Source organism: Punica granatum, chromosome 6 (assembly GCF_007655135.1).
Source record: "Punica granatum isolate Tunisia-2019 chromosome 6, ASM765513v2, whole genome shotgun sequence".
Taxonomy (NCBI): Eukaryota; Viridiplantae; Streptophyta; class Magnoliopsida; order Myrtales; family Lythraceae; genus Punica; species Punica granatum.
The window spans coordinates 21,448,493-21,476,135 of NC_045132.1; the positions used below are offsets into that span (position 1 = coordinate 21,448,493).

General features: G+C 41.1%; 6 protein-coding genes across 8 annotated transcripts; 2 read left to right on the plus strand and 4 right to left on the minus strand.

The window, feature by feature from the left end:
* The first annotated feature begins 3,766 nt into the window (after window positions 1-3,766).
* On the plus strand, window positions 3,767-10,023 carry LOC116209960 (ARF guanine-nucleotide exchange factor GNOM-like). The gene is made up of 4 exons (XM_031543728.1): window positions 3,767-3,900; window positions 4,575-4,694; window positions 4,796-5,672; window positions 5,807-10,023. Exons 3-4 carry the CDS (start codon window positions 4,935-4,937, stop codon window positions 9,440-9,442), a joined length of 4,374 nt encoding a protein of 1,457 aa, XP_031399588.1. The 5' UTR covers window positions 3,767-3,900; window positions 4,575-4,694; window positions 4,796-4,934; the 3' UTR covers window positions 9,443-10,023.
* Window positions 10,024-10,117: 94 nt separating this feature from the next.
* Window positions 10,118-12,165, minus strand: LOC116209961 (transmembrane emp24 domain-containing protein p24delta9-like). Its single transcript, XM_031543729.1, has 4 exons — window positions 11,782-12,165; window positions 11,236-11,445; window positions 10,497-10,573; window positions 10,118-10,393 (listed from the first exon to the last, which is right to left on the minus strand). Exons 1-4 carry the CDS (start codon window positions 11,983-11,985, stop codon window positions 10,249-10,251), a joined length of 636 nt encoding a protein of 211 aa, XP_031399589.1. The 5' UTR covers window positions 11,986-12,165; the 3' UTR covers window positions 10,118-10,248.
* A 2,366-nt stretch (window positions 12,166-14,531) lies between these two features.
* On the plus strand, window positions 14,532-19,253 carry LOC116210011 (rhamnogalacturonan I rhamnosyltransferase 1). The gene is made up of 9 exons (XM_031543796.1): window positions 14,532-14,837; window positions 14,947-15,408; window positions 16,062-16,129; window positions 16,227-16,315; window positions 16,392-16,554; window positions 16,674-16,963; window positions 17,667-17,871; window positions 18,283-18,440; window positions 18,672-19,253. Exons 2-9 carry the CDS (start codon window positions 15,135-15,137, stop codon window positions 18,949-18,951), a joined length of 1,527 nt encoding a protein of 508 aa, XP_031399656.1. The 5' UTR covers window positions 14,532-14,837; window positions 14,947-15,134; the 3' UTR covers window positions 18,952-19,253.
* LOC116210012 (ribulose-1,5 bisphosphate carboxylase/oxygenase large subunit N-methyltransferase, chloroplastic-like) lies at window positions 19,121-21,802 on the minus strand. 2 transcript variants are annotated; one of them, XM_031543798.1, is made up of 6 exons: window positions 21,072-21,802; window positions 20,950-20,978; window positions 20,533-20,741; window positions 20,245-20,370; window positions 19,791-20,105; window positions 19,121-19,602 (listed from the first exon to the last, which is right to left on the minus strand). In XM_031543798.1, exons 1-6 carry the CDS (start codon window positions 21,548-21,550, stop codon window positions 19,372-19,374), a joined length of 1,389 nt encoding a protein of 462 aa, XP_031399658.1. In that variant the 5' UTR covers window positions 21,551-21,802; the 3' UTR covers window positions 19,121-19,371. The 2 variants fall into 2 exon arrangements, with proteins under 2 accessions (XP_031399658.1, XP_031399657.1); XM_031543797.1 differs by having other exon boundaries at window positions 19,701-20,105.
* A 151-nt stretch (window positions 21,803-21,953) lies between these two features.
* LOC116210013 (fructose-bisphosphate aldolase-lysine N-methyltransferase, chloroplastic-like) lies at window positions 21,954-24,840 on the minus strand. Of its 2 annotated transcripts, none has more exons than XM_031543799.1 (6): window positions 24,271-24,803; window positions 24,144-24,172; window positions 23,791-24,002; window positions 23,562-23,684; window positions 22,850-23,254; window positions 21,954-22,511 (listed from the first exon to the last, which is right to left on the minus strand). In XM_031543799.1, the coding sequence occupies exons 1-6, from the start codon at window positions 24,729-24,731 to the stop codon at window positions 22,299-22,301; spliced, it is 1,443 nt and encodes a 480-aa protein (XP_031399659.1). In that variant the 5' UTR covers window positions 24,732-24,803; the 3' UTR covers window positions 21,954-22,298. The 2 variants fall into 2 exon arrangements, with proteins under 2 accessions (XP_031399659.1, XP_031399660.1); XM_031543800.1 differs by having other exon boundaries at window positions 22,300-22,511; window positions 22,872-23,254; window positions 24,271-24,840.
* A 1,183-nt stretch (window positions 24,841-26,023) lies between these two features.
* Window positions 26,024-26,954, minus strand: LOC116210014. Its single transcript, XM_031543801.1, has one exon. The coding sequence runs from the start codon at window positions 26,800-26,802 to the stop codon at window positions 26,320-26,322; it is 483 nt and encodes a 160-aa protein (XP_031399661.1). The 5' UTR covers window positions 26,803-26,954; the 3' UTR covers window positions 26,024-26,319.
* Window positions 26,955-27,643: the final 689 nt, after the last annotated feature.

Here is a 27,643-nt window from a genome sequence, read left to right on the forward strand (position 1 = left end):
TCTGCAAGAGACGGACTTTCTAGCCCTTCTATATATGGATGGGTATGTGGAGGCATAGCATGAATTGCTCTATCTGTATTCAATGTTCAGTGAGATTGCCGATATCTTCAGTCTATTGGCGAGACTAATCTTAGTCGAACGTTAGTTTGGCTTTTATCACCTTCAAAGATAGCAGTTGAACAATGACTTATATTTTGGAGATTTAGAGAGGCAACCTAGATAATAAGTAAGGTAGATATTCTCATCGATCACTAGCCGAGTGAAAGTTCTGCATAATATCTTATGGGATTAGGCTCGATCGTCGATGAGCTCCTCACTACTTATGAGTTTCTGGCTGATGTTTATCTGCGCCTGATTCTTTCTTGGCTGAAACTTATTGCAATTAGGTCAGGTAGAACTAATTCTGAGACTATATTGATTTAATTTGACAAGGACATGACCAATTTAACTTTATGGTTAAGGCAGACATTAATTAATGATGATCACTATGAAAATTCCACATGTGAATATCAAATCCCTCCCACATTAAGAGTGTCTGCTGACCATTAATACGGTTCTCATTGTCATTTTGTGGTACCTGCATCACATAAAATCCCACCAGGGCCATACTTGAACAAAATAATAAAATAATTATGTACATTACACGTAAAAGTAATGTCATTTAATATACTATTTTACACAACTTTTAGATAAATATTAATTATTATATATAAATCAATATTTTTCATTTTTCAAATGATAGTATATTTTTAGCTCTTTTTTATAGATTTCAAATAATTCATCTTTTCTTTATAAGTACATATAAAAAATAGTTAGATAAATTATTAATTTTTATATTTTATTTCAGATTTAAACTTACGATTAACAAAAAAAATAAAATAAAAATACTTGTATATAGAAATAAATATAGAATGATAGAAAATATTCTCACATGTAAACTTTTAATAGGTAGTAGAAAAGGATTCTATATATATAACCGAAAGTGAAGGGTTCTATATATACACTATGGTAAACAAACTCATCATAGAAATATACGAGAGATATTTCCGTTATTTAATTAAAATTGGATGTTAAAAAGAAAATAAAATAAAAAAGAAAATTGTGCATGTGATGCATTTTAAAAATATTTTAATTTGTCTAACATGTATAAGTATTTATAATGTATTATTTAGTCGTTGTATGATGTATTTATATAAAATATCATTTAATTTATTAAGTATGATTGCCAGAGCAAGTTTAGGTACGTACTTTGGTTTGGGATGATACTCCAAACAATGATCGTGGTTCCAGATAATATTTTAGCATCAATTTATTGAGAATTATGGAAAGGGTAAAAATAGAATTATGAAAGTCAAGAAACAATCTATGAGTTTCATAATAATAATAATAATAATAATCATAATGATTATTATTATTATTATTATTATGGTGATTTCCAGGGGCATCCCCATGATTTTGTAAAAAGACACTGACACTCCGTCCTTTTAAAATATGACATTGCCCATCCTTGCTTTTGCTTATGTGGCAAATGAGTTGGTGCACATATACGACTGGCTGACATGACAGTCGAGTATTATTATTTTTAATTCAAAAAATGGAGCTGCCAAGGGAGGAGAGACACTATTAGGTTCCTCGTTGGCCTCAAGACATCTAGCCTCGCAGACTAGGTCTTCCGAAAGCTCTTAGGGCTTCGGCGACTTTGCTTTGGGGGTCGAAGGAAAGCCCCTAGTCCCGATTGCTCCCCACAAGAGAAAGACGTGGGGGGCATTTGGGATGGGGGGCTTCCCACCCCTGTTAACAAGGCAACATCACTGGAGGCCCAAGACGTTTTTGGCGACCTCATGGAGGGCTAGTCGCTGGAGGGGAGGTCATAGCATTTGAGGTCGCTGAAAACGGTTAAGGGGTCTTCAACGACCCATTCTATGGCGAGGCAGTGATTGAAGTTCGACAAGAAGAATCACCAGGATCACCTCTCATTCGTAACTATTTTTATTACCATTTTTTATTTACGATGTTCTTTTCATTTTTTTTACATATTTTCTTTTCGTTTTTAAAATTGAAAATAACAATATGAAATGCCATATCAGCATATGAAACATGTGGCGCCTACTCAGTTGACACGCATGCAAAAGTAGGGGCAATTTGGATCTTATTTTAAAAGGAGGGAGTTTCGGTATTTTACTACAAAGACTAAGGATGCCCGTGGAAGTTGCTATTATTATTACTATTACTACTACTATTATTATTGTTATTCACTACAATACTAATGATCTATAGAAACAATTGGAGACATTTAATTATTATTTTTTAAATCTATACTTTTAAAAACAAATAAGATATATGTCTTTGTATATGGTGTTAATTGTCTCTAAATTTTTACTTTCAGTGACAAATATTGTGTCTCTATATGATATATTATTTGTTTATAATAAAATTAATTAAAAAAATTGTTGACTTAGGTATGAGCAATAGAGACTAATTTATACGCTTTTAAAGTGTATCAACGTACAGCGACTAATATAAAGTTGCTAAATTGAATTTGAAACTTTTATTTTTTGAAGGTAAAAATTTTACAAGTTAAGAATAAAGAATCATATAATTCGTTAATTTTTCTTTATTTATTTCAATTTTTCACTAATTTCAATCTTTTTTTCTAAGAACCATTTCTCGCATATTATATATATATATATATATATATATTTTTTTTTTTTTTCATTCGACCTTTTCTTCAACGCAGGTATTTTCTCTTGTCATGCTTTACATTTTCTTCTCGGTTCTTTATGCTCCTCACCATATCCCTATTCTCATTCTCTACTTAAATTCGACAACCACTTATCCAAGAAAAATTCGGCGACCACAAGAATTTCTAGCCTTTTCGCTCGACCAATAAATTGTTTACAAAAATTATATCCGAAATTATCTGATATAATTTCAAACATAAGTTTACCAAAACATTTTCTTTAAAAAGATAAGATAAGCTCTCACAAAATATTTTACTAGAATAAATATTATTATTTTGTAGGTTACTTAAATATAAAACTTATAAATACAAAATATTAATGATTTATTTAGAATATAAATATTATCTTTAAATTACAATAAATAAGAAAAGTCGCAAAATTAGACAAGTACTGAACATTGGTGCATTGGATGAGGCGATATTATACTAAATTGGAGGTCGAGGGCTCGATTCTCTTTGTTGTAGAATTAATTATGTTGGTTGATTGAGTTGGTTTATTTGAATTGGAGACCCGCTACTTGATTTCGTAAAAAGCATTTACTTTTTTTTTGTAGAGCTTTATATATAGGAATAACAAACACATTGAGGCAACTATATTTGCCTCTAAAAAGTTTATAGATGCAATTTTATGGGATACTTTTACTTATTTTTAGAGGCAAATCATTTACTTCTAAATGAACTAATTAGAAATAAATAAAAATTTGTTTTAAATTTGTCTCTAAAAGTCTATAAAAATAGCACCAACATGGCCAATTAATTTATTTGTTTCTAGATGTTATAGAGGCAAATAAATAACCTATAGAGACATATAGTGCCTTTTTAGCTTATTTGTGTTATAGTGATTACTACTTCTACTACTACTATTACTACCACAACATGAGAGTGAGTTTGGAATCACTAGGTCATCATCTCCGATGGTCTAGTACTACCACTATTATTATTATTATGACCCTGATCGTAAATACATGCTATTTGATGCCCTTTAAACAAAGAGGACATTTTGAGGGGTTCTTTTGCAAATATCGCCTTCTCCTCAATCGCGTCTCGTTTTCCCCTCTGCGACTTTTCCTGCCTGAGATCCTCTCCCTCCCTCCCTCCCTCTCTCTCTCTCTCTCTCTCGCAGAGGTCTCTCTCCGAATCTCAGTCAGCTGGATCACAAGGTAAAGCTCGGTCGCATCTCGATCTCTGCTCTCTGCCTGCATTTCTTGCTCAATAGCGCGTTTTCATGGACTTTCACCATCTGGATTCCCCGTTTCTTTGCTTCCCAATCGCATTTGGTTCATGCGAAAGTGAGGTTCAATTTTGTGTGGTGGCCCGACTTTCTGCTGTATCTCAGCTCAATTTCCATTGCTCCGACTTTGTTGAAGTGCTTATGGAACTGATCTTGTGGCATTCTTGTTTGATGCTTGTTTAAACTGATTATGCAGTTGCCTGTTTGCTTCAGTTTTCTTAATTGTTATTGAGTTCAGAATTGTCAGTTTAGCTTAATTCTTTGCATCAGAGTGTTGCCCTTGTTGCTAGCTCGGTTGCAAATCTACATCATCGATCTTTTGCATTTATACTCGAGGAGATTAGTTTGTTAGCCTGCATATGGATCATGCTGGACGAGCTCTAAATGTTAGTGTACTGCATAGTTACTATTGCTTCATACATTGATTTATCAATCAGGTGTCCTGTTTTCTGGGAAAAGCAGTTCTGGTCGCCCTTAGTTTAGCACAGTGATCCCCGGTTGTTAAATGGTGTCGTTGCGACTGTTGTGTCATCGCATACCAGCATTCTGTGAGTTGTATGTTAACTGATTAGCGACTGATTTATTAGTATATATATTATCCAGTGACTTGGAGCAATTGTTTGAGAGAGAGACAGAAATTACGGGCGATAATTGGCTGGGGAGCTTCGGTAAGCGGCTTCTATAAGTGATTGATTTGCTTGCAAGGATCCTGCTGATTTTCATGTAAGTGTACGGCATATTTGTGTACTTCCTCTTGGATGTTTATGTGGGTTTACTTGCTCCAGCTGAAATATCTCTGTTTTTGGCTTTTCTAATGCATGCAGCTCCTGTTGAGTTAGATCTAATTAGAGCTTCCTATGCTGCTCTTGAGATGTCTATAAAGTATTGGGAATTGAGCCTCTGTTGATAGCAGCAGCAGATTCATTATAGCAACTGTGTTCGGAGAAAAAGACGTATCCAAACATGGGGTGTCCAAACAGGCCTTCTGGAGCCAGGGAAGTTAAAGAGGGGTATGAGGATTGTTCTTTTACATCCTCTGATAAACACGCTACTTTTGCGTGTATTATTAATTCAGAAGTAGGTGCTGTCTTGGCCGTCATGAGGAGAAATGTGAGATGGGGTGGGCATTATTTGTCCGGGAATGATCAGCGAGAGCACTCTTTGATTCAGTCTTTGATGGCACTGCGGAAGCAAATTTTTTATTGGCAACATCAGTGGAATGACACTGACCCTCGCTTCTATCTCCAGCCATTTCTGGATATCATCCAATCTGATGAAACTGGGGCACCAATCACTGGGGTTGCACTATCAGCTGTTTACAAGATCCTATCTGTCGATATGATTGATCAATACACTGTTAATGCTGAAAGTGCTCTGCAGCTGGTAGTTGATGCGGTGACTAGCTGTCGCTTTGAGGTGACTGATCCGGCTTCAGAAGAAGTTGTGCTGATGAAAATTCTTCAGGTTCTCCTTGCTTGTATGAAAAGCAAAGCATCCACTGTGTTGAGCAATCAGCACGTTTGCTCCATAGTGAACACTTGTTTCCGGATAGTCCATCAAGCAGGCACTAAAGGTGAATTGCTGCAGAGGATAGCACGAAACACTATGCATGAACTTGTTAGGTGTATCTTTTCTCGCCTTCAAGATTTTGACAAGACATATCATCCTGTGCCTAGTGGAGCCATTACGGTGAAGCAAGAGGTAAATATCTCTATCAAATGTAATTTTCTTGCCTATATTGGTTCTTGGGTGGTCAATGAAGGATGGTCAGTTGACGGGATGGTTTCCACAATTTTCATCTTTCTAAACTTTTCAGGTTTTTGTCTTTAATGCAGGTGGGTGGAGTTCATATTGAAGACTCTACTGGGAGAAACCAACTAGAGAATGGCAGTAGTATTTCAAACTATGATGGCCAACTATCTCCTGGAACTGTCACTTCTGATGCAGCAGGAGTTCCTGTGACTCCTCTTCCGAGCAAAACTGTTTCCAGGGATGATGATGGAAAGGATGCCACTTCATCTGGGTTGCATATGCAGAAGGAGCATTATGGAATCCCATGCATGGTCGAGATATTTCAATTCTTGTCTTCTCTGTTGACTGCTGTCGAGCATATTGGAATGGGTACTCGAGCAAATTCTATTGCATTTGATGAAGATGTGCCTATTTTTGCCTTGGGTTTGATCAATTCGGCTCTAGAGTTGAGTGGCTCATCCTTACACCATCACCCTAGTTTATTGCATTTGATTCGGGATGAAGTGTTCCAAAACTTTATACAATTTGGCTTGTCGATGAGCCCCCTTGTTCTTTCAATGGTCTTCAGCATTATTTTGAATCTCTATCACCACATGCACACTGAACTCAAGCTCCAACTAGAGGCTTTCTTCTCCTGTGTGATTTTGAGGCTTGCACAGGGTGGGAACGGCCATTCGTATCCACAAGAGGAGGTTGCAATGGAAGCTCTTGTCGACTTCTGCAGGCAGAAGGAATTTGTGATTGACATGTATGTTAATTTAGACTGCGATGTGACTTGCAGCAATGTCTTTGAGGATATTGTTAATTTGTTGTCCAAGAGTGCAATTCCGGAAGATTCCTCTTTGTCTTCAATGCACACGCTTGCTTTGGATGGTCTGATTGCTGTTATTAAGGGAATGACTGAGAGGATCGGCAGTGGATCTATAAATTCTAAAGGGACTCTTTTGAATTCTGAGGAGCATACACCAATCTGGACGGTCAGGTGTGACGATTATAGTGATCCTAATCACTGGGTTTCATTTGTCCAATGGAGGAAGCTTCTGAAGAAAAGCGTGATGGCTGGAGTGGATCAGTTTAATACTAATCCGAAGAAAGGGCTGGAATTTCTCCAACAGGCACATCTTTTACCTGACAAACTTGAGCCACAAAGCGTCTCTTGCTTTTTCAGGTACACTCCTGGGCTAGATAAAAATCTCATAGGAGACTTCTTGGGAAATCATGATCAATTTTGCATTCAAACGCTTCATGCATTTGCTGGGACCTTTGATTTCCGAGGCATGAATCTTGATAATGCACTGCGGCTTTTTCTGGAAACTTTTCGTCTGCCTGGAGAGTCACAGAAAATTCAGAGAATCTTGGAGGCATTCTCGGAAAGATACTATGAGCAGTCACCACAAATTCTAGCTAACAAGGATGCAGCCTTGTTATTGTCTTACTCCCTCATACTGCTAAATACGGATCAGCATAGTTCACAGGTGAAGAGAAAGATGACGGAAAATGAATTCATCCGCAATAATAGGCTTATTAATGGAGGCAATGACCTACCTCGGGAATACCTATTAGATCTTTACCACTCGATTTGTAATAAGGAGATCTGCTTTACAGATAAAGGTGCTGCGTCCATGGAGATGACCTCAAGTCGTTGGCTTGATTTAATTGACAAGTCAAAGAAAACAGATCCTTTCATTGTGTCTGATTGTAAGGCCTACCTTGACCGAGATATGTTTGCTATAGTATCTGGTCCAACAGTTGCTGCTATTTCAGTGGTGTTTGAACTGGCAGAAGAAGATGATGTTTACCAAACTTGTATCAATGGATTCTTAGATGTTGCAAAGGTCTCGGCATGCTATCATTTTGAGGATGTTCTTGATGATCTGGTTGTTTCCCTCTGTGGCTTCACAATCCTCTTGAATCTTTCATCCTTTGATGAACCTGTGCTTGGTGAGGACATGAAAGCGAGAATGGCAACCGAGGCCGTTTTCACTATTGCAAATAGATATGGGGACTCTATCCGTGCCAGTTGGAGAAATATTCTCGATTGCATCTTAAGATTGCACAAACTTGGTCTTCTTCCAGCTCACATGGCTAGTGATGCAGCTGATGAGTCAGAACATTCTGCTAATGCTGGTAATCGGAGGTCTACTTTGAGTTCGTCACCTAACGCTCAGTCACAAAAAACTGGCTCTCCTCAGGGATATGTTGGATTCGTCAGTAGGTTCAGTCGGCTCTTTTCTTTTGACACGGATGAGCCTAGATCAGAGCCTACAGAGCAACAGCTTGCTGCTCATCGACAGGCCCGTCAGATTATTGAAAAGTGCCATATTGAAAGCATATTCACGGAAAGCAAGTTTCTGCAAGCCGAGTCTCTGTTGCAGCTTGCTCAGGCACTCATTTGGGCTTCAGAGCAGGCGGCGAAACAGAATGGATCTCCTGAAGATGAAGATACTGCAGTTTTCTGTCTGGAATTGCTGATCGCAATCACCTTGAACAACAGGGATCGTATTGGGCTTCTGTGGCAGTGTGTCTATGAGCACATAACCAGCATTGTTCAGTCGATTGTGATGCCCTGTGCCTTGGTGGAAAAGGCAGTATTCGGGCTCCTCCGAATTTGCCAGCGCCTGCTTCCCTATAAAGAAGACCTCGCAGATGAACTCCTGAGGTCATTGCAGCTTGTTCTGAAGCTTGATGCTCGAGTTGCCGATGCATACTGTGAGCAAATAACTCAAGAAATCAATTGCCTCGTAAAATCAAATGCCGTTCACATCAGGTCGCAAATGGGATGGCGTGTGATTACTTCCCTCCTCTCCATTTCAGCTCGGCACCCGGAAGCTGCGGAAGCAGGGTTTGATTCTCTCTTCTTTATCATGTCTGGTGGGGCCCACTTGCTGCCTGTGAATTACCTTTTATGCATGGATGCATCAAGACAATTCGCAGAATCCCGTGTCGGAGGAGCAGAACGGTCACTACTGGCATTGGATCTCATGGCCGGATCATTGGACTGTTTAGTTCAATGGACTCATGAAGCTAAGAAAGCTATGGAGGAGCAGGATGCTGCCAGATTCTGTCAAGATATTGGAGAAATGTGGCTGAGGCTCGTGCAAGGACTCAAAAGAGTTTGCTCGGACCAGAGAGAGGAGATAAGAAACCATGCTCTCTTATCGCTTCAAAATTGCTTGATTGGAGCTGATGGAATTGATCTTCCACACTACCTATGGCTCCAGTGCTTTAATTCCGTGATATTTTCGATGCTGGATGACTTGATCGAAATCACCCAGGTGCGGTCCTATAAGGACTACAGGAACATGGAAGGTACTCTTATTCTTGCGGTGAAGCTTCTCTCAAAAGCTTTCTTACAGCTGCTGCACTGGCTCTCACGGGTGGAAACTTTTGGTCAATTGTGGGTGGATGTTCTTACCCGGATGGATAAGTACATGAAGGTGAAGGTAAGGGGAAAGAAAAGTGAAAAGCTTCTAGAGTTGGTCCCAGAGCTGCTCAAGAATACCTTGCTCGTAATGAAGGCGAGAGGCATCCTCACTCCTAGGAGCTCCACTTCCCAAGGAGATGTATTGTGGGAAGTGACATGGACAAATGTGAATAACGTAGACCCGTCTTTGCGATCGGAGGTATTTTCTGACCAGGAGTTAGAACAGCAGTCACAGCAGGCTGAGAGTGGTGCGGATTCAATCTCCAATGGGACGAGTGTCTCCACAAGTGGGTAGCTAGACCTGAGTGTGCCAGTGGTGTGGGTTGGAAGCGGGATTATCAGTGACGACTGATTTAATATTCTTCAGATGATTGCCTTTGTGGAGGAGAGTTGGAAACTGAGTCGTGTTCAAGCCTTGAGAAAAGAGCGTGGGAAGAGAGGAGAGATGAGATGCTGTTTTGGTTGATCAGCACTCGCCCTCACCTTTGGGGTTCGGATAGGGAACTCGAAACTGCCTTTGTTTGGGATTTGTTCGAGATTGTTATACTGCTTCAGTTTCTGCAGGTATATATATCTGAATATGCAGTTTTCTTCTGCACTTGGGAAAAGATACTGATCGGCCCGCGGTTGTTATGTCAGAACCGGCCGTGGTCCTACCTCTGCTGCTCTTACCATTCAGAGCTGACTGCGCGATTTCTGTTTCGAGATTAATAAATTTTTTTTTCTGCAACACAGATAGATCTTGTTTTTTGCATCCTTTCTTTTAGGTATGTGGAATTTGTTTGATTGATTAGTAGTGTACAGAACTAACAAGTCGGTAAACATCAAATTTTGCTAGCAAAAGTGTTTAATCCAATTATCTCGAATTCCATTCTCTATCCTTTCGCTTCGGTCCGTTCTTTAGTTTAGATCGCATCATTCATGATCCTAGGTTGACTATAAACTTCTGGTAAATCGTCGTGGGCTCATCTTCAACCAAAGATTATAATTTTATCAATGATGGTGATTATTAAAAGTCTATCCAATGTACAGCCTCAGCCCGAGGGTCGAACAAAGCACTAGGATGAGATTGTAAAATTGTTTTTCATATTATATGCGGCCTTAGATGATCTTCTTTTTTTCGAAGAAGGTCTTCAAGTGCCATAACTGCAACCCAGCCACTGATAAGCAAACAGCGAGCGAGAGGAAACTCATCCATGCCATCTTCGAGTTGGTCGATCTGTTTAGTTCCTGCATCTCCTCTTCCCTTGGGACACAGCACGAGAGAGAGGACACGTAAATGGGAATTCTCAGATCGTACAATCAGAATTTAAATAGTTGGCCATGTAAACTGAAGCATCTAATAGTACCTGTCACGAAGATAGAACATCTCATAGTGGATGGCAGATATAGTCTCCTGCAACTTCTTCAGCTCGAGCTCCATAACCTGCCATTGAGAAAGATGATGGACCCATCAAACGACACGGACAATTCACAAGAATACAATAGCAACTTCATCTTCCTACAGCTAAATGCAGGAGATTTTCTAACTTATCAACAAGATTGAATCACTGCTCTAGTTTGATCTCAGACACAAAGGATCCTCGCTTCCAACTTACCCACGCAAACAACTATGAATGATAGAGGTGTTCCATACTTCAAACATAAGCCACACTTCTGACTGCAGAAGAATGGAAAAGGGACAAACGGAATGGCCATAAAAAATGGTCCAGTGACTCATGGTGATTGTATTCCCTATCAGTTCCATTCCTTCTTACACGCCGTGAAACATGGAAGACAGCTTACAGCGAGGTCCTGGAAACTATTACCGGTTCATCAAGGATGTAAAAAACCTCTCTTCTTTCGGCAACCAAATACATCACAGATTCACAAACAGTCGATTTTTTAGTAATGCATAATGGGTTACAAACTCGAGGTTATACGCTATTCGAGGCACATAAACAGAACGCTCATCAAGATGATTGATATTACATCTAGATGTGATCTCCCAACGATTTATCCAACTCTGATCTAGATCGTCAAAAGGAAGTAGATATGTTCAACTATACTGACAAAAGATTTGCGGAATGAGAAAGGATGAATACTTACATCAACTTGTCCCTTCTTGGCCACACTGGGCCACTCCTTTGTGGTGACGCCAGTCTTCCAATCAATCTCAATGGTCATTGTCACCGGGGGATCGTGTTGATGACCCCAAAAGCAAGCACTATGCTCCCCTTTGTCCCCTGTTGTGAATGCAAACTGCCCCGCGTCTACACTGTCCGCGTAGTGATAGGTATTCCCGTGAGACGATATAAGCTACATGCAACAACCAATTCAAGCACCCAAAATCACCAATTGCAACAAAAACTCGAGAAACCCGAATAGATATCGAACCTGGGTTGAGCTCATCATAAACCTATCCCGAGAGAGAATTGCACCAACATGCAAGATCTTCTCTCAGACATAAAATCAAAATTCACTTATGATCATAAATTAGGTGCAAATGATAGCCAAATTTACGTACTGGGCCTAAATTAGTCCGAATTTCAACATGCAACATAGGTAGCAACATCTGAAATTTGATCGACTGTGCTCTATCAGCACAAAAGCTTCAGCTTTTCAAAATCCACAGGTCGGAGCTTTAGGAATTACCCTGACGGTGACTTTGTGGGATTCGGGCATGGGATGGCCTTCGTTCGGGTTGATGATGTGGTACTTGCCCACAGTCATAGAATTGATCCCGATGTCTTCTGAAATACACCTCGTGCCGCCTGATTTCAGCTCGAAACGGAGCGATTCCGACACGCGGAACAGAGTGCCGAGGATCAGAAGCAGAGGTATGCGGAACCGAATCATGGCGTTCAGCAGTCGGAAACGAGAAAACAACGGGACTTTCGAGAAGGAGAGCAAGACGGACAAGAGCGGAGACCGAGTGAAGGACCGGGACGGGCTCTGTCTCCGTCCCAGTCGGGCGAGTTAACTCAGCGCCGGGGAGAACTGGTTGATGGCTTTGCCGGTCGATGGTGGTTTCGAGCTGGACTCGGTTTCATTTGGGGACGACGATGACGTGGCAGCCGTGGCACTGCGTGGCATTCTCGACGTGGCGATCTGTTATTGGACGAAGCACCTGACGTTGAAAAACACATCTCTTCTGTTTTGGCTGGACGTTGGAGAACAGTTTGAACTTTGACGTTTGGGGGAACACTTTTTTGGTCAAAGAGCAGAAATAGTCCCTTGAGTTTTGGAACTTCTATTTTCATCCTTATACTTCATCTATATCTTATATAAGTCCTTTAACTTTGAAAGTATCCGTCCATCCTAGAACCATCAAGAAGTGAATTATTTTTTCGATCACATCAAGAAGTGGATTACTAAAGACGACCGAATATCTCAATCAAATTGATCTTCAAAGAGGAAGATTATAGAGCCAAATTTACGTACTTAGAGAGCTCCAATTTAATTCGAGCCGTCTGGATTTTTTTTTTGAATTAGTAGTGTTAAATACATTACTTTTTTAAAAAATATGTACAAAAGGCTGAGTTCAACCACTTACTCACAAACAAATACAACTCTTTCAAACGAAATTTACTAGAGATCTCTCTCACAATTTGTTACGTTTACTATTATGTTTTTGCTGACGAATAATCATGGGGAATTCTCTCTTTCATGTCATGAACAGAAAGCTAATCAACACTTGAGGTGAACCTGACATTGATCAAATGACCAAGGCCGGCTCATGAGCCGTTACAGTACATGAATAGTAGATTTTCTAAACTACCACCATTCTTTTCTCTTAGTCATAGAAAAGAAGATTGCTAGTCATGGCCAACTAAAATCCAAAAATACTAAGCACAATCCATAAAAAGTTTGCCTTTCATGTGACAGTGATATTTTATTTGAATCTCTCAGGTTGATCTCATGGATATCAAGTGACAAGTTGGACACAACATTTTCAAGTTAAACGCATTTAGATCAACGGAACTCGAATTAGTTATTGTTGTGAACACAATCCTCCCTCAATCATAGGACTTGGAAAAGGGTGTCGATGAGTTCAAATTCATCTTATAACGTTAGAAAAAGAAGAGGTCCAATTTGACTTTAAAAAAAAAAAAAACATAAAAGGTCCAATTTGGCTTGTATATATCTCATAAAGAGAAAGAAAGCAACATATATATTGATGAGCATCATGTTGTTTTGCCCCTCTAATGATCATGATCATGATCATGAGAGCTCTCCTCTCCTCTTTGTGGGGTCGACCCCCACCGTTTCATTTAACTCCTTTTGCCCCCATTCACATGAAGGATGTCATCAATTAGGCGGCTTTCCTTCCCGTTCAAGCGAAGCCTATCATTATTTGTTTGCCATCCTCGTTTTCATACGGATTCCTTGTCTCTCTCATTAACAATTTTGATATAGATAAATCACATGCAGCTCCCTATACATATATACATATACACACACTCGGATATATTGATTTACATTTTATGATTACATGCACATATATATGTTCGTGTTTTGTGTGCATTTATCCAATGACGATACAACTTAAGGTCTCAACTATATATCTCTTAGCAAGGTTTGGTCTCGATCAATTTTATAGGCACTAATTAGGACGTGTCCCACTTTTTACTATCATGCACCGTTGCCTGTGAGTGCAGTGAATTGAATCGTAATTGAAATATTTTATCTAGCAGATCACCGATTTCTTATATGCTTTACATTTGATATTGTTTCAGAGACATACCATGCGATGAAGTGTGAAAATAGGAATGGAAGTGTAAACTGTTCCGGTGTTGGGGGCTCATACTCAAGTTTATCAAACTATGGGGGTATATCTCTTAACATAGTGCATCTGGGTAGAAATCATAGTCAGCTATAGCGGAATATTTTGGTATTTGCCCATTATAAATAGAATGCGGCCAGAGATGAACTTGACTATATTTCGTTATTATTATTATTATATATCTATCTATCTATCTATGTATATTGGATTACATAATCTCACAGTTGCGGACGGATTATTTTATGGTAGATCGGATTACATAATCTCGTAGTTGCAGATCAAGCAAAAAATAAATTGAAGTTGCGTAATGTCAATTGACCACATGGACGGGATATATTAAAATAATATATATGAGTTATATTTTTTGAACTGCTCAACAATTTATACACAATTATAATATATTCATTCATTTTATAACGTGACAGTGACAGAAATTACGAAGAAAAAAAATGTATATTCATCTTTTATAATATGTATCTATATATATAAACAATATTCTTCTGGGAAATAATAGATACGGCAGGGGATCAGAGAAGGGAAAATGGAAGGGCTTAAATGCAAACATGGAAAAGATTTGATGGAAACAATCGAATGGACGGACCCGACAGACTCGGGGAAATATAAAAAAATCAGAGTTTTTTTTCCTGTTTACTCTCCAAAACAAAAGAAAGCTTGAATTTTTCCAAACATCTGCTGCCTGCCGAAGCATTCCTCGTCCACCCCATTTCATTTGCTGTTTGCTGTTTGGTTCTTCCATTGAACGGCACAGAGCGGCATTCTCCGGTTGGTTTGTCTTCCTCATGGAACGAGGATTAAAAAAAAAAAACGAGTCTTGGCGGTTGCTCTCGCAAGACGGGGGAGTAAATCATTAAAGGAGAAGGGCAAGCAAAGCAAAGGCATACATTTGACGGTTGTTCTGTGTCGGGTGAGCCCCTTTTCTGCTACCTTTTTTGCGCTTTGATCGGGCAAGATTTGTTCTGAAATCTGCTCCCGCATCTGAAAGACTGAGCGATGTGAGCTTTTGATTTCTGCAGTTTCAGGGCTTGCAGAGAGTTAGGTCGTGGTTTGGCAGTACGAGGTGATTGATTTATTCTTGCAATGTGGGTGTGTCTTTGAGATCATCACTCGCGGAATCGAACTGGGTTGCCTGCCAATTTTTGCCGATTTGAAGAAAGGCTCAGGTTTTCGATGAAGCGGCGATGAGGTGTGAAGGGGTGGAGAGATGGAGGTTGGTAAATCGGAGGGAAGTAATAGTGTGATACAGGTGAGGTGTGATAAGCTTCCGGGTCCGGCTTTCCCGAGGACCCGATTGCAGGTCTGGTTCATATGGGTGTGTTCCAGCATTCTGCTTTGGACGTGTTTGGTTCAGTTAGTGACGGTCGGGGAGCTTTGGCACCCTCAATTCCTTAACAAGATTTCGAATCGGTTATCTCACTATCCCTTGCCTGTAGTAATCGAAGACCCTGTGCAGTCACCGCCACCTCTTGTTCCTGCAAGTGAGAGTTTGATGTTTCTTTAGCTTGTTGCTTGATTGTGTGCGTGATTTGTTAGTTTAGTAGGGGAGTGGATGTGAAGCTTCAATTTTGCAAAGCTTCCAGCTTTTTTTTTTTTTTTTTTTTTCTAATTATATGTATTGCTTTTGGGTTTCACCTGTATGTCAAACCTCTTTGGATGCTTTTGGTTGTTTTCAGCCATTCTTTTTCTCTTTCTTTCTTTTTTTTTTGGAAATTTGTACATTCGGCTGTTCTAGGTTGTATCATAAGAAATAATCTGTTATGATGAGATGTTAAATATCAACGAAGCAAAATTCTGTGGGCTTGGGGATCAATAATCATTGATTTTTGATGTACATCTGTAGTCACTGCTTATTATTTTCTTGACTATTGTCTATCCCATCACAATTGATCTTAGCTATGTTTTTATTCTGAATGCAACTTGATTTTTTCATTGAGCACAACTAATTTGTAAGCCCAAATGCAGCAATTCATTGATTACACCAGTGGCAATGGAAGTCAGTTTATCCTCTTTAAAGAGGAGTGCTTTTATAGATCTTTTTGAAAGTTTTATAGTGTTTCTTAAGTGTGATATTTGGCTGTCTTTTATTTTCCCTCGTTGTTCTAGAAATTGACTTGAGATACAACATCTGCAGGGAACTATACCAGTAATGGGTTCCTTAAAGTGTCATGCAATGGGGGCCTGAATCAAATGCGAGCTGCAGTGTGTATTTCCACATAACTATTTTTTTCTTATTCTTCTTCCTGACAAATCTTGCATGCACATGGAATTTCATCAGTCTTGATTTTTTTTTCCCCAGATATGTGATATGGTGGCTATTGCTCGGCTTTTGAACCTCACCTTGGTTGTACCAGAGCTGGACAAGAAGTCTTTTTGGGCCGACCCTAGGTACATTTCCAGTAAAAACAGGATTTAAGTATTTACTGTGAGATGGAGTTTACCTGACGCTTGAGGTCTGTTGCAGTAATTTCGATGACATCTTTAACGCGAGGCACTTTATCAATTCTTTGAGAGATGAAGTTCGAATAATCAAGAGGCTACCGAAACGATATCACATGAAATATGGCTACCAGCCACTAGAGATGCCTCCAATAAGCTGGTCAAATGAAAAGTATTACCTAGAACAGGTACAAATGCTTGATTTTTTTTAAAAATTATATTATATATTTATAATTAACTTTTTGGTGGTATTTGTTATTTTATATTTATCCTCAAATAATTTATAATTCAAATCATTATACTGCAGATTTTTCCACTTCTCAGCAAGCATAAGGTGTTACATTTTAACAAAACCGATGCTCGTTTGGCAAACAATGGGTTACCTCTTGAGCTTCAGAGACTCAGATGCCGCGTCAATTTTCAGGCACTGAAATTTACTCCTCAGATCGAGACTTTGGGCCACAAGTTAGTCCGGATTCTTCAAGCAAAGGGGCCCTTTGTGGCTTTGCATCTCAGATATGAGATGGATATGTTAGCATTCTCAGGTTGTACCCAAGGATGCACACTGGAAGAAGCAGAGGAACTCAAACACATGAGGTTTGATTTTTCTTTTGCAGCTTCCTCACTTACTAGGAAGAATTGCATTTGAATTTCTCATCTAGAAGCCCATTTACTCCTGAATGAGTCAAAAATGGAATTTTGATGCTGGTTAGTTGAGTGGAGGCAGGTGATAGTTTAGCGGGTAAATTAACGCCTCAAATTGTCAGAGTATCATTCTCTGTAGCATGACCCAAAATATACATTATTATAAGTCATACTTGGCTGTAAGATATTCAAAGGACACTTGGGCTAAGACTACCTTTAGGTGGTAGGATTCGAGTAATTGATGAGAGGCTAATCCAGAAAAAGTGAGGTTATGATCCTTCAGATTTTCTATTAGTCATAATCATAATATGCCCGGCCTTTTCGTTTATAATGGTTGTCTTGCAAAACCTAAGCATGTAATCCAAGATTCTCGAGTCTGTTTACTCTTAATTCTGCCAACATAAGGCCAGTATGATTATTGATTCTAACCAATTAAGGGGAAAAAAAATATGATGAGGCTTCAGCTTTTAGAAGTCATCTTTTCATTTTCACTTTCTAGTTCTTATTGCACAGTGAATGGCATTGGGCAAGAGGCTCCAATAGAGTGCCAGCCTTTGTACAAATTAGAAGTCCAGAAAAGAATTCTTTTTTGCAAGTTAATTTATCTATTTTTCCCTTATATCTGCTTGAGTTATTCTCTTTGGCTTTTCGTCAGATATGCATTCCCTTGGTGGAGGGAGAAAGAGATAGTATCTGAAGAAAGAAGATCTCAAGGTCTTTGTCCTCTGACGCCTGAGGAAACGGCGTTAGTCTTACAATCATTAGGTTTCAGTAAGGAGACTCCAATATATATTGCTTCAGGGGAGATATATGGCAGTGAACGGAGACTTGCAGCACTAAGGGCTGCATTTCCTCGAATTGTGAGTTTGGTTTCTCTCTTTCAGTTAACATCATCAGTTCCATCAGTGAATATGCGATGTTTAATTTTTGCAACCTGAATCAAAGCTTTGTGAAGAGATACTTCTTCGTGTTCAAGATCATACTAAGGGCTTTTGGAACTTTCTGTGGGACCTCTGCGCTAGATTTGGACTCTTGTTGGCTGTGAAGGATTTTACTAGAAGATTACAATTCAGATGAATTTTGATGAAATCTCGAAATTTGGTGAAAATAAACCTGAATATGTCTTTAGCGCGAGGCAACAAAAAACAGCAAGCATCACTTTGACATAACAGTATTGTCATGTGAAACCAGACGTCCTATTTTCTTTGACAAGAATTTAGGTGTCGCATAATACATGTATCTTAGAGTTTGGGTTGTCTATAATTTTTCAGGTGAAAAAGGAAATGTTGCTGGACCCAGAGGAATTGAAGCAGTTCCACAACCATTCCTCGCAAATGGCAGCCCTTGATTTCATAGTCTCTGTAGCGAGCCACACTTTCATCCCTACCTATGATGGAAATATGGCAAAGCTCGTAGAAGGCCACCGTAGGTAATGCGTTCCGGCAAACTCTTTGTTGGTCTTACCGGGTAGATTATTCTACTATTTGAGCCAACCCAAAGGCCACACAGTTGCGTCGGTTCCATGTCAGAATTCTCATACTATGTGCCATGTGATTGGCTTGGAGTAATTTAATACACCCGGTAATAGCTGAGTTTGCAAGTGATGTGTTTTCTTTGGAGATCGACTTATGTGTTTTGTGATATAATCTTATATACACAGGTATCTTGGGTTTAAGAGGACAATTTTACTAGATCGTCAGAAGCTTGTGGAGCTGCTCGATCTGCATCAAAATGGGACAATTACGCGGGACGAGTTCAAATCCTCTGTGCGCAAGGTGCATGAAAAGAGAATGGGACAGCCTGCCCATCGTAGGGTTATACCCGATAAGCCCAAGGAAGAGGACTACTTCTACTCAAATCCTCAAGAGTGCCTTTGCGGGGCACCTAATTGCGATGATTTGCGGGGCTCAGGTCATGCAAACTCTACTGCTGGGGAATAGCATCAAAGCATCAAAATGGTATTCCATGCAGTCCAGGCCAGTCGAAGGTTAACATGTCTGGCTTCTCGTGCTATATTCAGAAGAAAATGCATGCATGGGCAAACACCGAGACCCCAAATGCTCCCGAAAGAAGAGGCAGAGTAGAAGGGCGTCCTTTGGGCATATCAAGAAGATGAATATCTTCAAATTTTTTCTTGTTCATAAGTTATAAAAGGGAAATTTCTTATTCTTCTCTTGTTTGGTCCTGAGATTGACGTTAACGGAATTCCAAAATCAATCATATAGATCTTGCAATTTTTCAAGTGCTGCCCAACAGATTTATCCGTTTTGTTTCTCCTTGCTTTTAGTGGTTCTGCTTTGTGCAGCAACAGTGGGAAGCTGCTTCTCCTGACCAAGATGAGAAGCAAAATCGGATTTCTTTTACACTGAAGGAACCGAGTCCTTAGGCTGACAGTAGATTTCGCCTATATCCCCAACCAGGCCGAGCTCCTTGAACCTCCTTTCCTGGTAGTACTCGAAGGCGTCCAATTTAAGTTGCCTCTCCTTGAACTCTAACTGTATTTGCTGCAATACCAGCTTTCCCCCGAGTCTGACCCTGACTGCGATGTCGAGCCTCTCTCCGAGATTCCCTACCTCCAGCAACTTCTGATCCTGCAAAATATAAAGAGCGAAACGAAACGAGGTAGGGAGTAAGGAGGAAGATTCATTTTGTTTTGTGTATAGACACGAGATTACGCGCAAGTGTGTACCTCTTCGACAGTGGTGTGGTAACCCGAAAGAGCAGATTCACAAGCATCCAAGACCATTCTACATACAATCTCCTCATTCGGACGACTTACCGGGAGTTCGACTGTGGCCCAGATAGAGCTTTTGAAGACCGGTTCCAGGAGAAAAGCATCTGTTTGCTGAATTGCTGCCACACGGAGATACTGAAGCATTGCCTGTGTTATTGGGCGGTCCATAAACACGTCAAAGTAAGCAGTCTCATCGAGATCGTTTTCCTTGGCAATCTCCACCTTGTCCCCATAGTAAGGGTCGGATTCAGGAATACTGAATGTAAAGGTGTAAGCGTCCCGAGCAGAATTTCGCTCCACGAACCCATAGTAGAGAGCTAGATCTGCATTGTTCTTTTTCAACCCATACTGTATGAAAACCTGTTTGCAAGAGGGAACATACTTTGAAGATGAAAATGCGTCTTCAACCGGTATCAATACTTGAAATAATGCAAACTGCAGGAATAAACTAAGCATATACGGTACGTGATGACATAATCAATCATGAGAAATTAATCACCTGCTCGCCCTCCTTGACTGGAATCGTCGACTTCAGACAGAAGAGCAGGTCCCAAGAGAAGAGACCTGCAGGTCCATTCATCTCCTCTGCATTATCTTCTCGCGTTATTTTAGAGCTGTGATTTATCTGTTGCAGCATCACAAGTGACAAGATCATCAAATCAACCCACTGACCCGAAAAAATCACAAAAAACGTTGAACGGAGACAGTAGTATCCTAAATGGTTCTTGTATTCTTCTTTCGGCTATCTTCACTTTTTCAAGCAGTTGGATAGGATGAAAGAACCTACGAAATCCACGAGCGGGAGCATAGCTAGCTGACCAGTGAGGCGGGAGAATGCTCTCGACCTAATCATCCCGAATGCCCAGTAGAAGTCGTCCAGTGTTATGGAAGACGGGAAAAGCTCCTTGTTGGGACGTATGATTTCTTGCTCGATTTTCAGGAACTCGCTCTTCACGTACTCCTTCATTTCCTTTGTCATTCTCAACAGAAGTGTCCCTGCAGATAATTCAAACTCGGTATTATACTTCCATTACACAATCTGCTTTCGAGTCAACATTCAGTTTTCCATTTTCTAGAAGAATTCTTTAACTAAGGTTTTCCGGAGAATCACATCGTTATGCAGATACTACTGCGACATACTTCAGAAATTATTTTCTTTCATTGGAAACATCAAACTGGATAAAGATGATATCACAAGACTAACCTTTAAGCTCAGCAAGCTCCTCTTCTGACCTGCACTGGAACAATTAAAAGGAAAGACATTACACAATCAACCCGGCAATCTCATTCTGAAAAACCAGTTCACAGAAAAAATCAGAACCCCACCAGTAAATGGTCGAATTCGTCTTCTCAGGCAGTATATCAATGTAAAACCGCCAGGATGAGTTGGGCCTCAACCTCTCCCGGGTCAAGAACAAGGAGACCTGGGCCCAGGGCTTTAGATCCGTGCACAGGTACCCGATCTCAGAAGCAGCCACAGTGTCCGGGTTGACCCAGAGCCGTCGCGGGACCCGCAGGATGATCTCGTCCTCAGCTATGTCTCTCCTGGCAATGAGGCCAAGGCCTTCCGGCACGTAGGCGGGCTTGAGCGGGCAGGTGGAAGAGGAGATCACCCCCTCCTCAGTCATCCATTTCCAGAAGGTCTGTACAGCCGGCGGGAGCGGGGGATCGGAGTCGAGGAAGTCCAAAGACGCTAATGAGAATCGAACCAATAGGCCTCCCCTGCGCTGGCGTAGTCGTTGCCTTGTCAGCGGCAAGAATGCGTTGTGTGGGGAACGTGGTGAGAAGGAGAAGAGAGTAGACATTTTCTTCCTTTAGCTCTCTCTGCTACTGTCTTGTGCTGAAGCTGTTTTGGATAATGAGGGAGAGGTTTGTGCTGAAGGATAAAGTGGCGGGGTTTTCAGTTATTGCCATAGTAATGCCTTTGTCTTTGTCCTGACAGCTGTTTTCCATTTATAGAGAAATTAACTACTTTCGCGTGTGTATAATATATATAGAAAGAGGAATAACTACCCCTTGGGCTTGGAAGGTAAAAACCGCCTTTCTTGACAGGCCCGATGAGTCCTGATCTCGACCTTCGCGGAGGATATCCGGTTCTGCACTGATCTGTCCTTTTCTTCGTGGTTCGGATTATTGAGTCTGTGGAAGAACATGATTATTTTGTACTCTATGCTTTCATGGTAAGATTGCTGCAAGTAGTGACGGTTGTTAATGCTCCATAAAATGATGCCGCATTCACTCTCTTCAACTTACAGATAAAAGGAAATCACAAATACAGAGGCTAAGGTTCTCGAATCATTGGCACACTGTTAGGGTAACAGATGAAATAATGCAGCTCAAGTCGATCAGATACAGCTTTCTCGGACCAATAGAAAACTATCAAGGAAGAAACTGGGCCGACCATGGTAAAAAAATGTTGGGGGCATCGGGAAGCACGAGCATGGAAGATGATCTCATCAGCTCGGTCTTGCATTTAGCGGTGTTCCCGCAAGGAGAACTGATCAGTGACGTGGGTCTTGCTTTCTGTGAAATTGGCTGAACTATCTCCACCACTCACTTCTCCCAGAAGATGATCTCACCTTGCTCTCCAACGAGCCCTAGTTCCCGGAGCCTCCTTTCTTGGTAATACTCCAACTCATCTAATTCTGCTTCTTTATCCTTGAAGATATTGTCTATGTGTTGCAACACCCTCTTCTCCCCGGATCTCACACCGACTGCAATCTCCATCCTCGGACTGAGGTTCCCTTTTTTCTTAAGCTCATCATCCTGCAAAAACAGAAAGCAACCCGTTCTTTCATCTTTACTTCACTACTGAATCAATCTTACCAGTATCATCTTTTTAGCCTGTCAAACCATTCCTAGCATTCACTATAAGTGCATATTACTACAATGTTCGAGGCAACCTCTCCTGGTTATAAGTCTTAGCACCTCTCTACATCTGTCGCTGGTTCTGTTTGCAAGTTTCAAACCCGATTTTATATATGCGAGAAAGAGTGTGAGACCATGTCTATATACATTGCTGGTGACCCTTCCTATTGAAGATTTCAGGAAATCAATTGCTTAACAAAACCTTCTAGGAGCTCAACGAGATAAGAAATGATTACCTCTTCAATCGTGGTATGGTACCTGGAAAGAGCAGATGTACAAGCGTCTCTGATAACTCGGCATATTAGCTCCTCGTTGGCACGACTTATAGGCAACTGAAGGTGATCCCAGATAGAATTTCTGAACAGAGATTCCATGAGGAAAGCATCCGATTCTCCGAGTGCGACTAGACGCAAGTATGGGAGCATTGTTGGTGGAAGAGGACTGCCCAGAACAATGTCAAAGGATGCAGTCTCGCTGAGTCCATTTAGTTCGGAGATGTCTAGCTTATCCCCGAAAAATGGGTCCGACTCAGATATTTCTAGCGTTAGGGTGAATGAATTGCGATTAGGATTCGATTCCACAAACCCGTAGTCCAGAGCTAGCTCCGCGTTGCTTTTGTTTAAATCATACTGGATCAAAACCTGTTGAGAAAATTTCATTGTCATGGGAGCATTCATATTTACTCGATAAAATGATGATTCAATAGATTTTACTCAGATCTTTGAAGTGAGTTTGAAATTCTATCGAACTCAGACGTTCCAATATGAGTCTAAGACATAACATATAACATATCTATCGATTATGCTGGAATTGAATGAATAGAAGGATCACCACCAATTGATTTAAACAATTTAACTTAATAAAGAAAGGTTCGATGTACTTATACATTTCACGGGTTAACGACCAATGACAATGAAAAAATTGGCATGTAGGTGCTTAATACTTCACCTGCTCACCAGCCTTGACAGGAATGGGACTGCGCAGTGAAAATAAGAGCTCCCTTGAAAAAAGACCGGCTCCTTTGATCTCATATGCATAATCTTCTGTGGTTATGCTCGGGCTATGATTGATCTAATTCCAGAAGCTCGGTCAGTGAGAAGTTCAACCAAAACAACAAAGATCATACATTGACACTGAAGACCTTGTAGGAAATAGAAAACAGAGATAAGAGTCTAACCAAGTCAGCGAGGGGGATCAACACGAGATTTTGTCCTCGAAGGCGAGAGAATGCCCTCGATCTGAGGATCCCAAATGCCCATAAGAAGTCGTTAAATGTTATGCTTGACGGGAACAGCTGCTTGTGGGGTAAGAGAATCTCTTGTTCAACCTTCTCAAATTCGCTCTTAATGTATTGTTTAACACCCAATGTCGTGCGAAGCAGTTGGGATCCTGTGAAACCTCAGCTCAGTCATTCCCGGACTATAAACTCGGAAACTTCAGGGATACTCAGTGCATCCGAGATTATGAAAAAACAAGAAAATTAAGTGAAGCATAACAAGTTATGAAGTTCAGAAGAGGAACTGGACAGACCTTGAAGCTCAGCTAGCTCCTCTTCTGACCTGCGCTGGAATCATCAAACCAATGCCAATGATTCCCCCACAACCTTAAACCCATCGAATCCAACAGAAGGAAAATGTAAAATCTAAGACAAACCCACCAATAGATGGTCGAATCAGTGGTCTCTGGGAGGATATCCAGGTAAACCCTCCACTTGGACTCACTCTGCTTCTTCTCCCTGATCAAGAACAGAGCCACCCCGACCCATGGCTTCAGCCCGCTGCACACGCTCCCGATGTCCGAGGCTGCCACAGCATCCGGGTTGATCCAGAGCCGCTTCGGGACCTCGAGGATGACCTCATTACGGGTGATGTCCCTCTGAGCCACGAGCCCGAGCCCCTCCAGCACGACCCCTGGCCTGGCCGGGGTCTTATCAGATACCACCCCCTCAGCCCGGAGCCAGGACCAGAACTCCTGGACCGGGGGTGGCGGCGGCTGAGCGGCGGACTGGAGAGGTGCTAAGGAGAAGGGCCTGGGGGAGGGGGAGGCTTGAAAGGGTTTAAGGGTGAAGGGGTGGAAGGTTTTGGTGGGAGAAGGGAAGAAAGAGAGGAGAGTGGCCATTGCTTGTGCTTGTAAGCTTTGAATGGTATGGATGGATCGGTGAGGAAGAGATCAGGATAAGGAGTAAAGTGGCTTATATATATATATATATATAGCTTGTGGTTTGTTGGATATTGCTGTTTTCTCATGTTCTGTTCTCCCAGAGTTCTGGGCTTTGACGCTAATCTTGTCTGTTCAGCTGTTAACTGCCCAACCGTCGACAAGCCTTCTTTTTTTCTTCTTTCTTTTTTTATTTCTTTCTTTTTTTTGGGGTGTTGAATGAATGTCGACGAGCAATCTTGCAGAGGGCTTGTGAGGTCGGGCTATTTCCCTTTTGGGAAGCTTTTATTTCTGCCTTGAATGGTGCAATAACATCTTTTTTGCTACGGCATGATCTGATCGGATAACTTGCGTATGGATCACTTGGAAGTGCGTAATTATGATAATGGGTTAGTTTCTGTGTAATTTCAGTTGCAGCAGCTGCTCTCTTGAAGTTCTGTAATCTTCCAGATGCATAACTGACTGTATGCGAGAGGGGGTTAGTTAGCTCCGGCGAGCGATCTCAGGAAGCTTCTTGTGCCCCTGTGAGATTATTCTTCGAATAGAGAGAAAGGGAGGGAATAGCTTCATAGTAATGCATCCGGATCAAGCATACCAGAGGGCTCTTCCACACGAATGCTTGGTCAGTCCGTTCAAGTAATGCGACTGAACTGAAAACTTTGGAATTACAACTACCAAAGCAGAAAGTACACGAAAATTTCTTGGGCATTAAAGAGATATCATTTGCCACCCGACTCTCCTTGTCGTATTGGGGTCGCTTTTCGTGCCATCACTCGGCAATGCAAATAAATCGCAATATGTCCTAGCAAGCGAACATAAGTCTTTGATTAGTAAACTGGAACAGTAGGGAATCAGGACATCGTACAGCTCTTAATCAGTTCTCATGCTCCCGGGGAAAAGGAAAGGAAAACTATTGCTAACGTAATAACCTAAGTGCAATTTTCACTATCAGAACATCTATCGTGACAAGTCGGAACAAGAACTAAAATACTCATCCTGTTTCTCAATCTATGAAAGACGACATGCTCAAGAACCAATGGTTTCACCGTTTCAGAATGTAACGCTGCAGGTGACTTCAGACATCAAAATCACCGAGCGAGACTGCACATCGGTGCATCGAGAGCATCCTTTTCCTCCGCCACGCATCTATGGTCACTATGCATCACTACATAAGTGAACCTCCCCTGCAAGGAGAGATCTACCGCAAATAGATCATTTGGTAATAATAATGTCAAAGAGTCGGAAGACGAACGAATACGAAGGGCACGATGAATCTTAGAATAAATGAACACAGAAGTTCAGAACTTTGACAAGGTAAAGCATCGCTCAGCTGAATTCACAGCCTCAATTTGTATTCAAATACAATTATTCCGAATAAACCTAGTAGACAGCAAAAAATTTCCTTTTGATTATAATGTTTGTCTCATCTTCTATCAGCATTTTCAATGCGTCCACAAAAATCTAAACCCTAAGATTGAGCAATGCTTCAGATGCCACAATCATGGCAGATTAGCACAGCAACGAGCCAAAAAAAATCGAAAAACAAGGATCATTGAGCTGAAACCCGTCCCTCGTTACCCGGAACCTCCAAGACCTCAACCCGCTCCTCGGACTTCCCCTGCGTCTCGGAATCTTTAGCTGCAGCTTCCTTCTCCAGTTCCCGCACGGCCTCCTCCTCGGCGGCCTTCTCGGCCCTGAGGATGGGCTCGTAGTAGTCGGCGTGAGCCTCCATGCACTTCTTCAGGGCGGCGGTGGCCTGGAAGCACTTCTCCACGATGTCCTCCTTGTTCTTCTCCGCCTCCTCGATGCACTTCTCCCAGTCAATGAACGAGTCCTTGCAGCCGCCGCCCTTCATGAACAGGCAAAATCCGCACTCTCCTTCCCCCTCCCCCTCTTCATCATCTCCCTCTACCTGCTCTGATTCAGCAGACTCCGCGTCGGGCTGGGGAGGTCCCGTCTCTACGGTTCTTTGGTCGGCGGGAGGAAGATCGGAAGGCTGAGGATCAGGCAGCTGCGGATCGGGAGAGGACATGGCTGTGCTCGGCGAGCTCGGTGGTAAGGGGATGATAGTTGCTAGGGTTTCAGTGGCCGGGAGCAGGGGAGATGGAGGAATGCGAAGGCACCTTCAATGGCGGCTTCTACCTTAAACCCCCTCAAAAACCTCACCTTTGACTTGGTGAAATATTCTTCTTCCAAATATTGAAAATAAAGCCCACGCGAGATTTTGAAATTTTTTACGAGATACAATCATAATTAAAAGGATTAATAATTTAAAAAAAAAACACACACACAAACTTACTAACTTAAATTGATTCAAACGGTTCGACGCGCGATCTGTTTAGATAAGGTCTCGGATTCGAGTCCTTATGAATATAAAAAATCAACACTATGAGAGTTTTACCTTTAGTTCGCTGACTCTACTCGACTGGATTAATTGAGACCCAATTGGACTTTCGAATACCATAGTTCACACCGAAAAAAACCACAAATTTTTTACATTTTAACAATTTCAGCACAATTTTTTTTTCTTAATCTAAAAATATACAAACTTTTGATTATATAATAATTCTAGTACGACGTCAAATTTTCTATTAATTTGAATGTAATCGAGACCACAAATGACGCCGATGACCACAATTGGGGGAGTGTTCTCTCAATTCCGGCAGGGGCCTCAAAAATGGAAATTTTTTGTCAAAAATTGACCGGAAAGCTTATTTGGGTCGTGGATTAGGGAGAATTATGGAGAGGTAACTTACGAAGAGTCATAATATAAATTTGCATTATAACCCTTTATAACTCATTCCTTAATAACTCTCCCAAACCGCTGGTACTTGGTCTATAAGATAAGATTGATTAAAAAAGTAAGAGTGTCA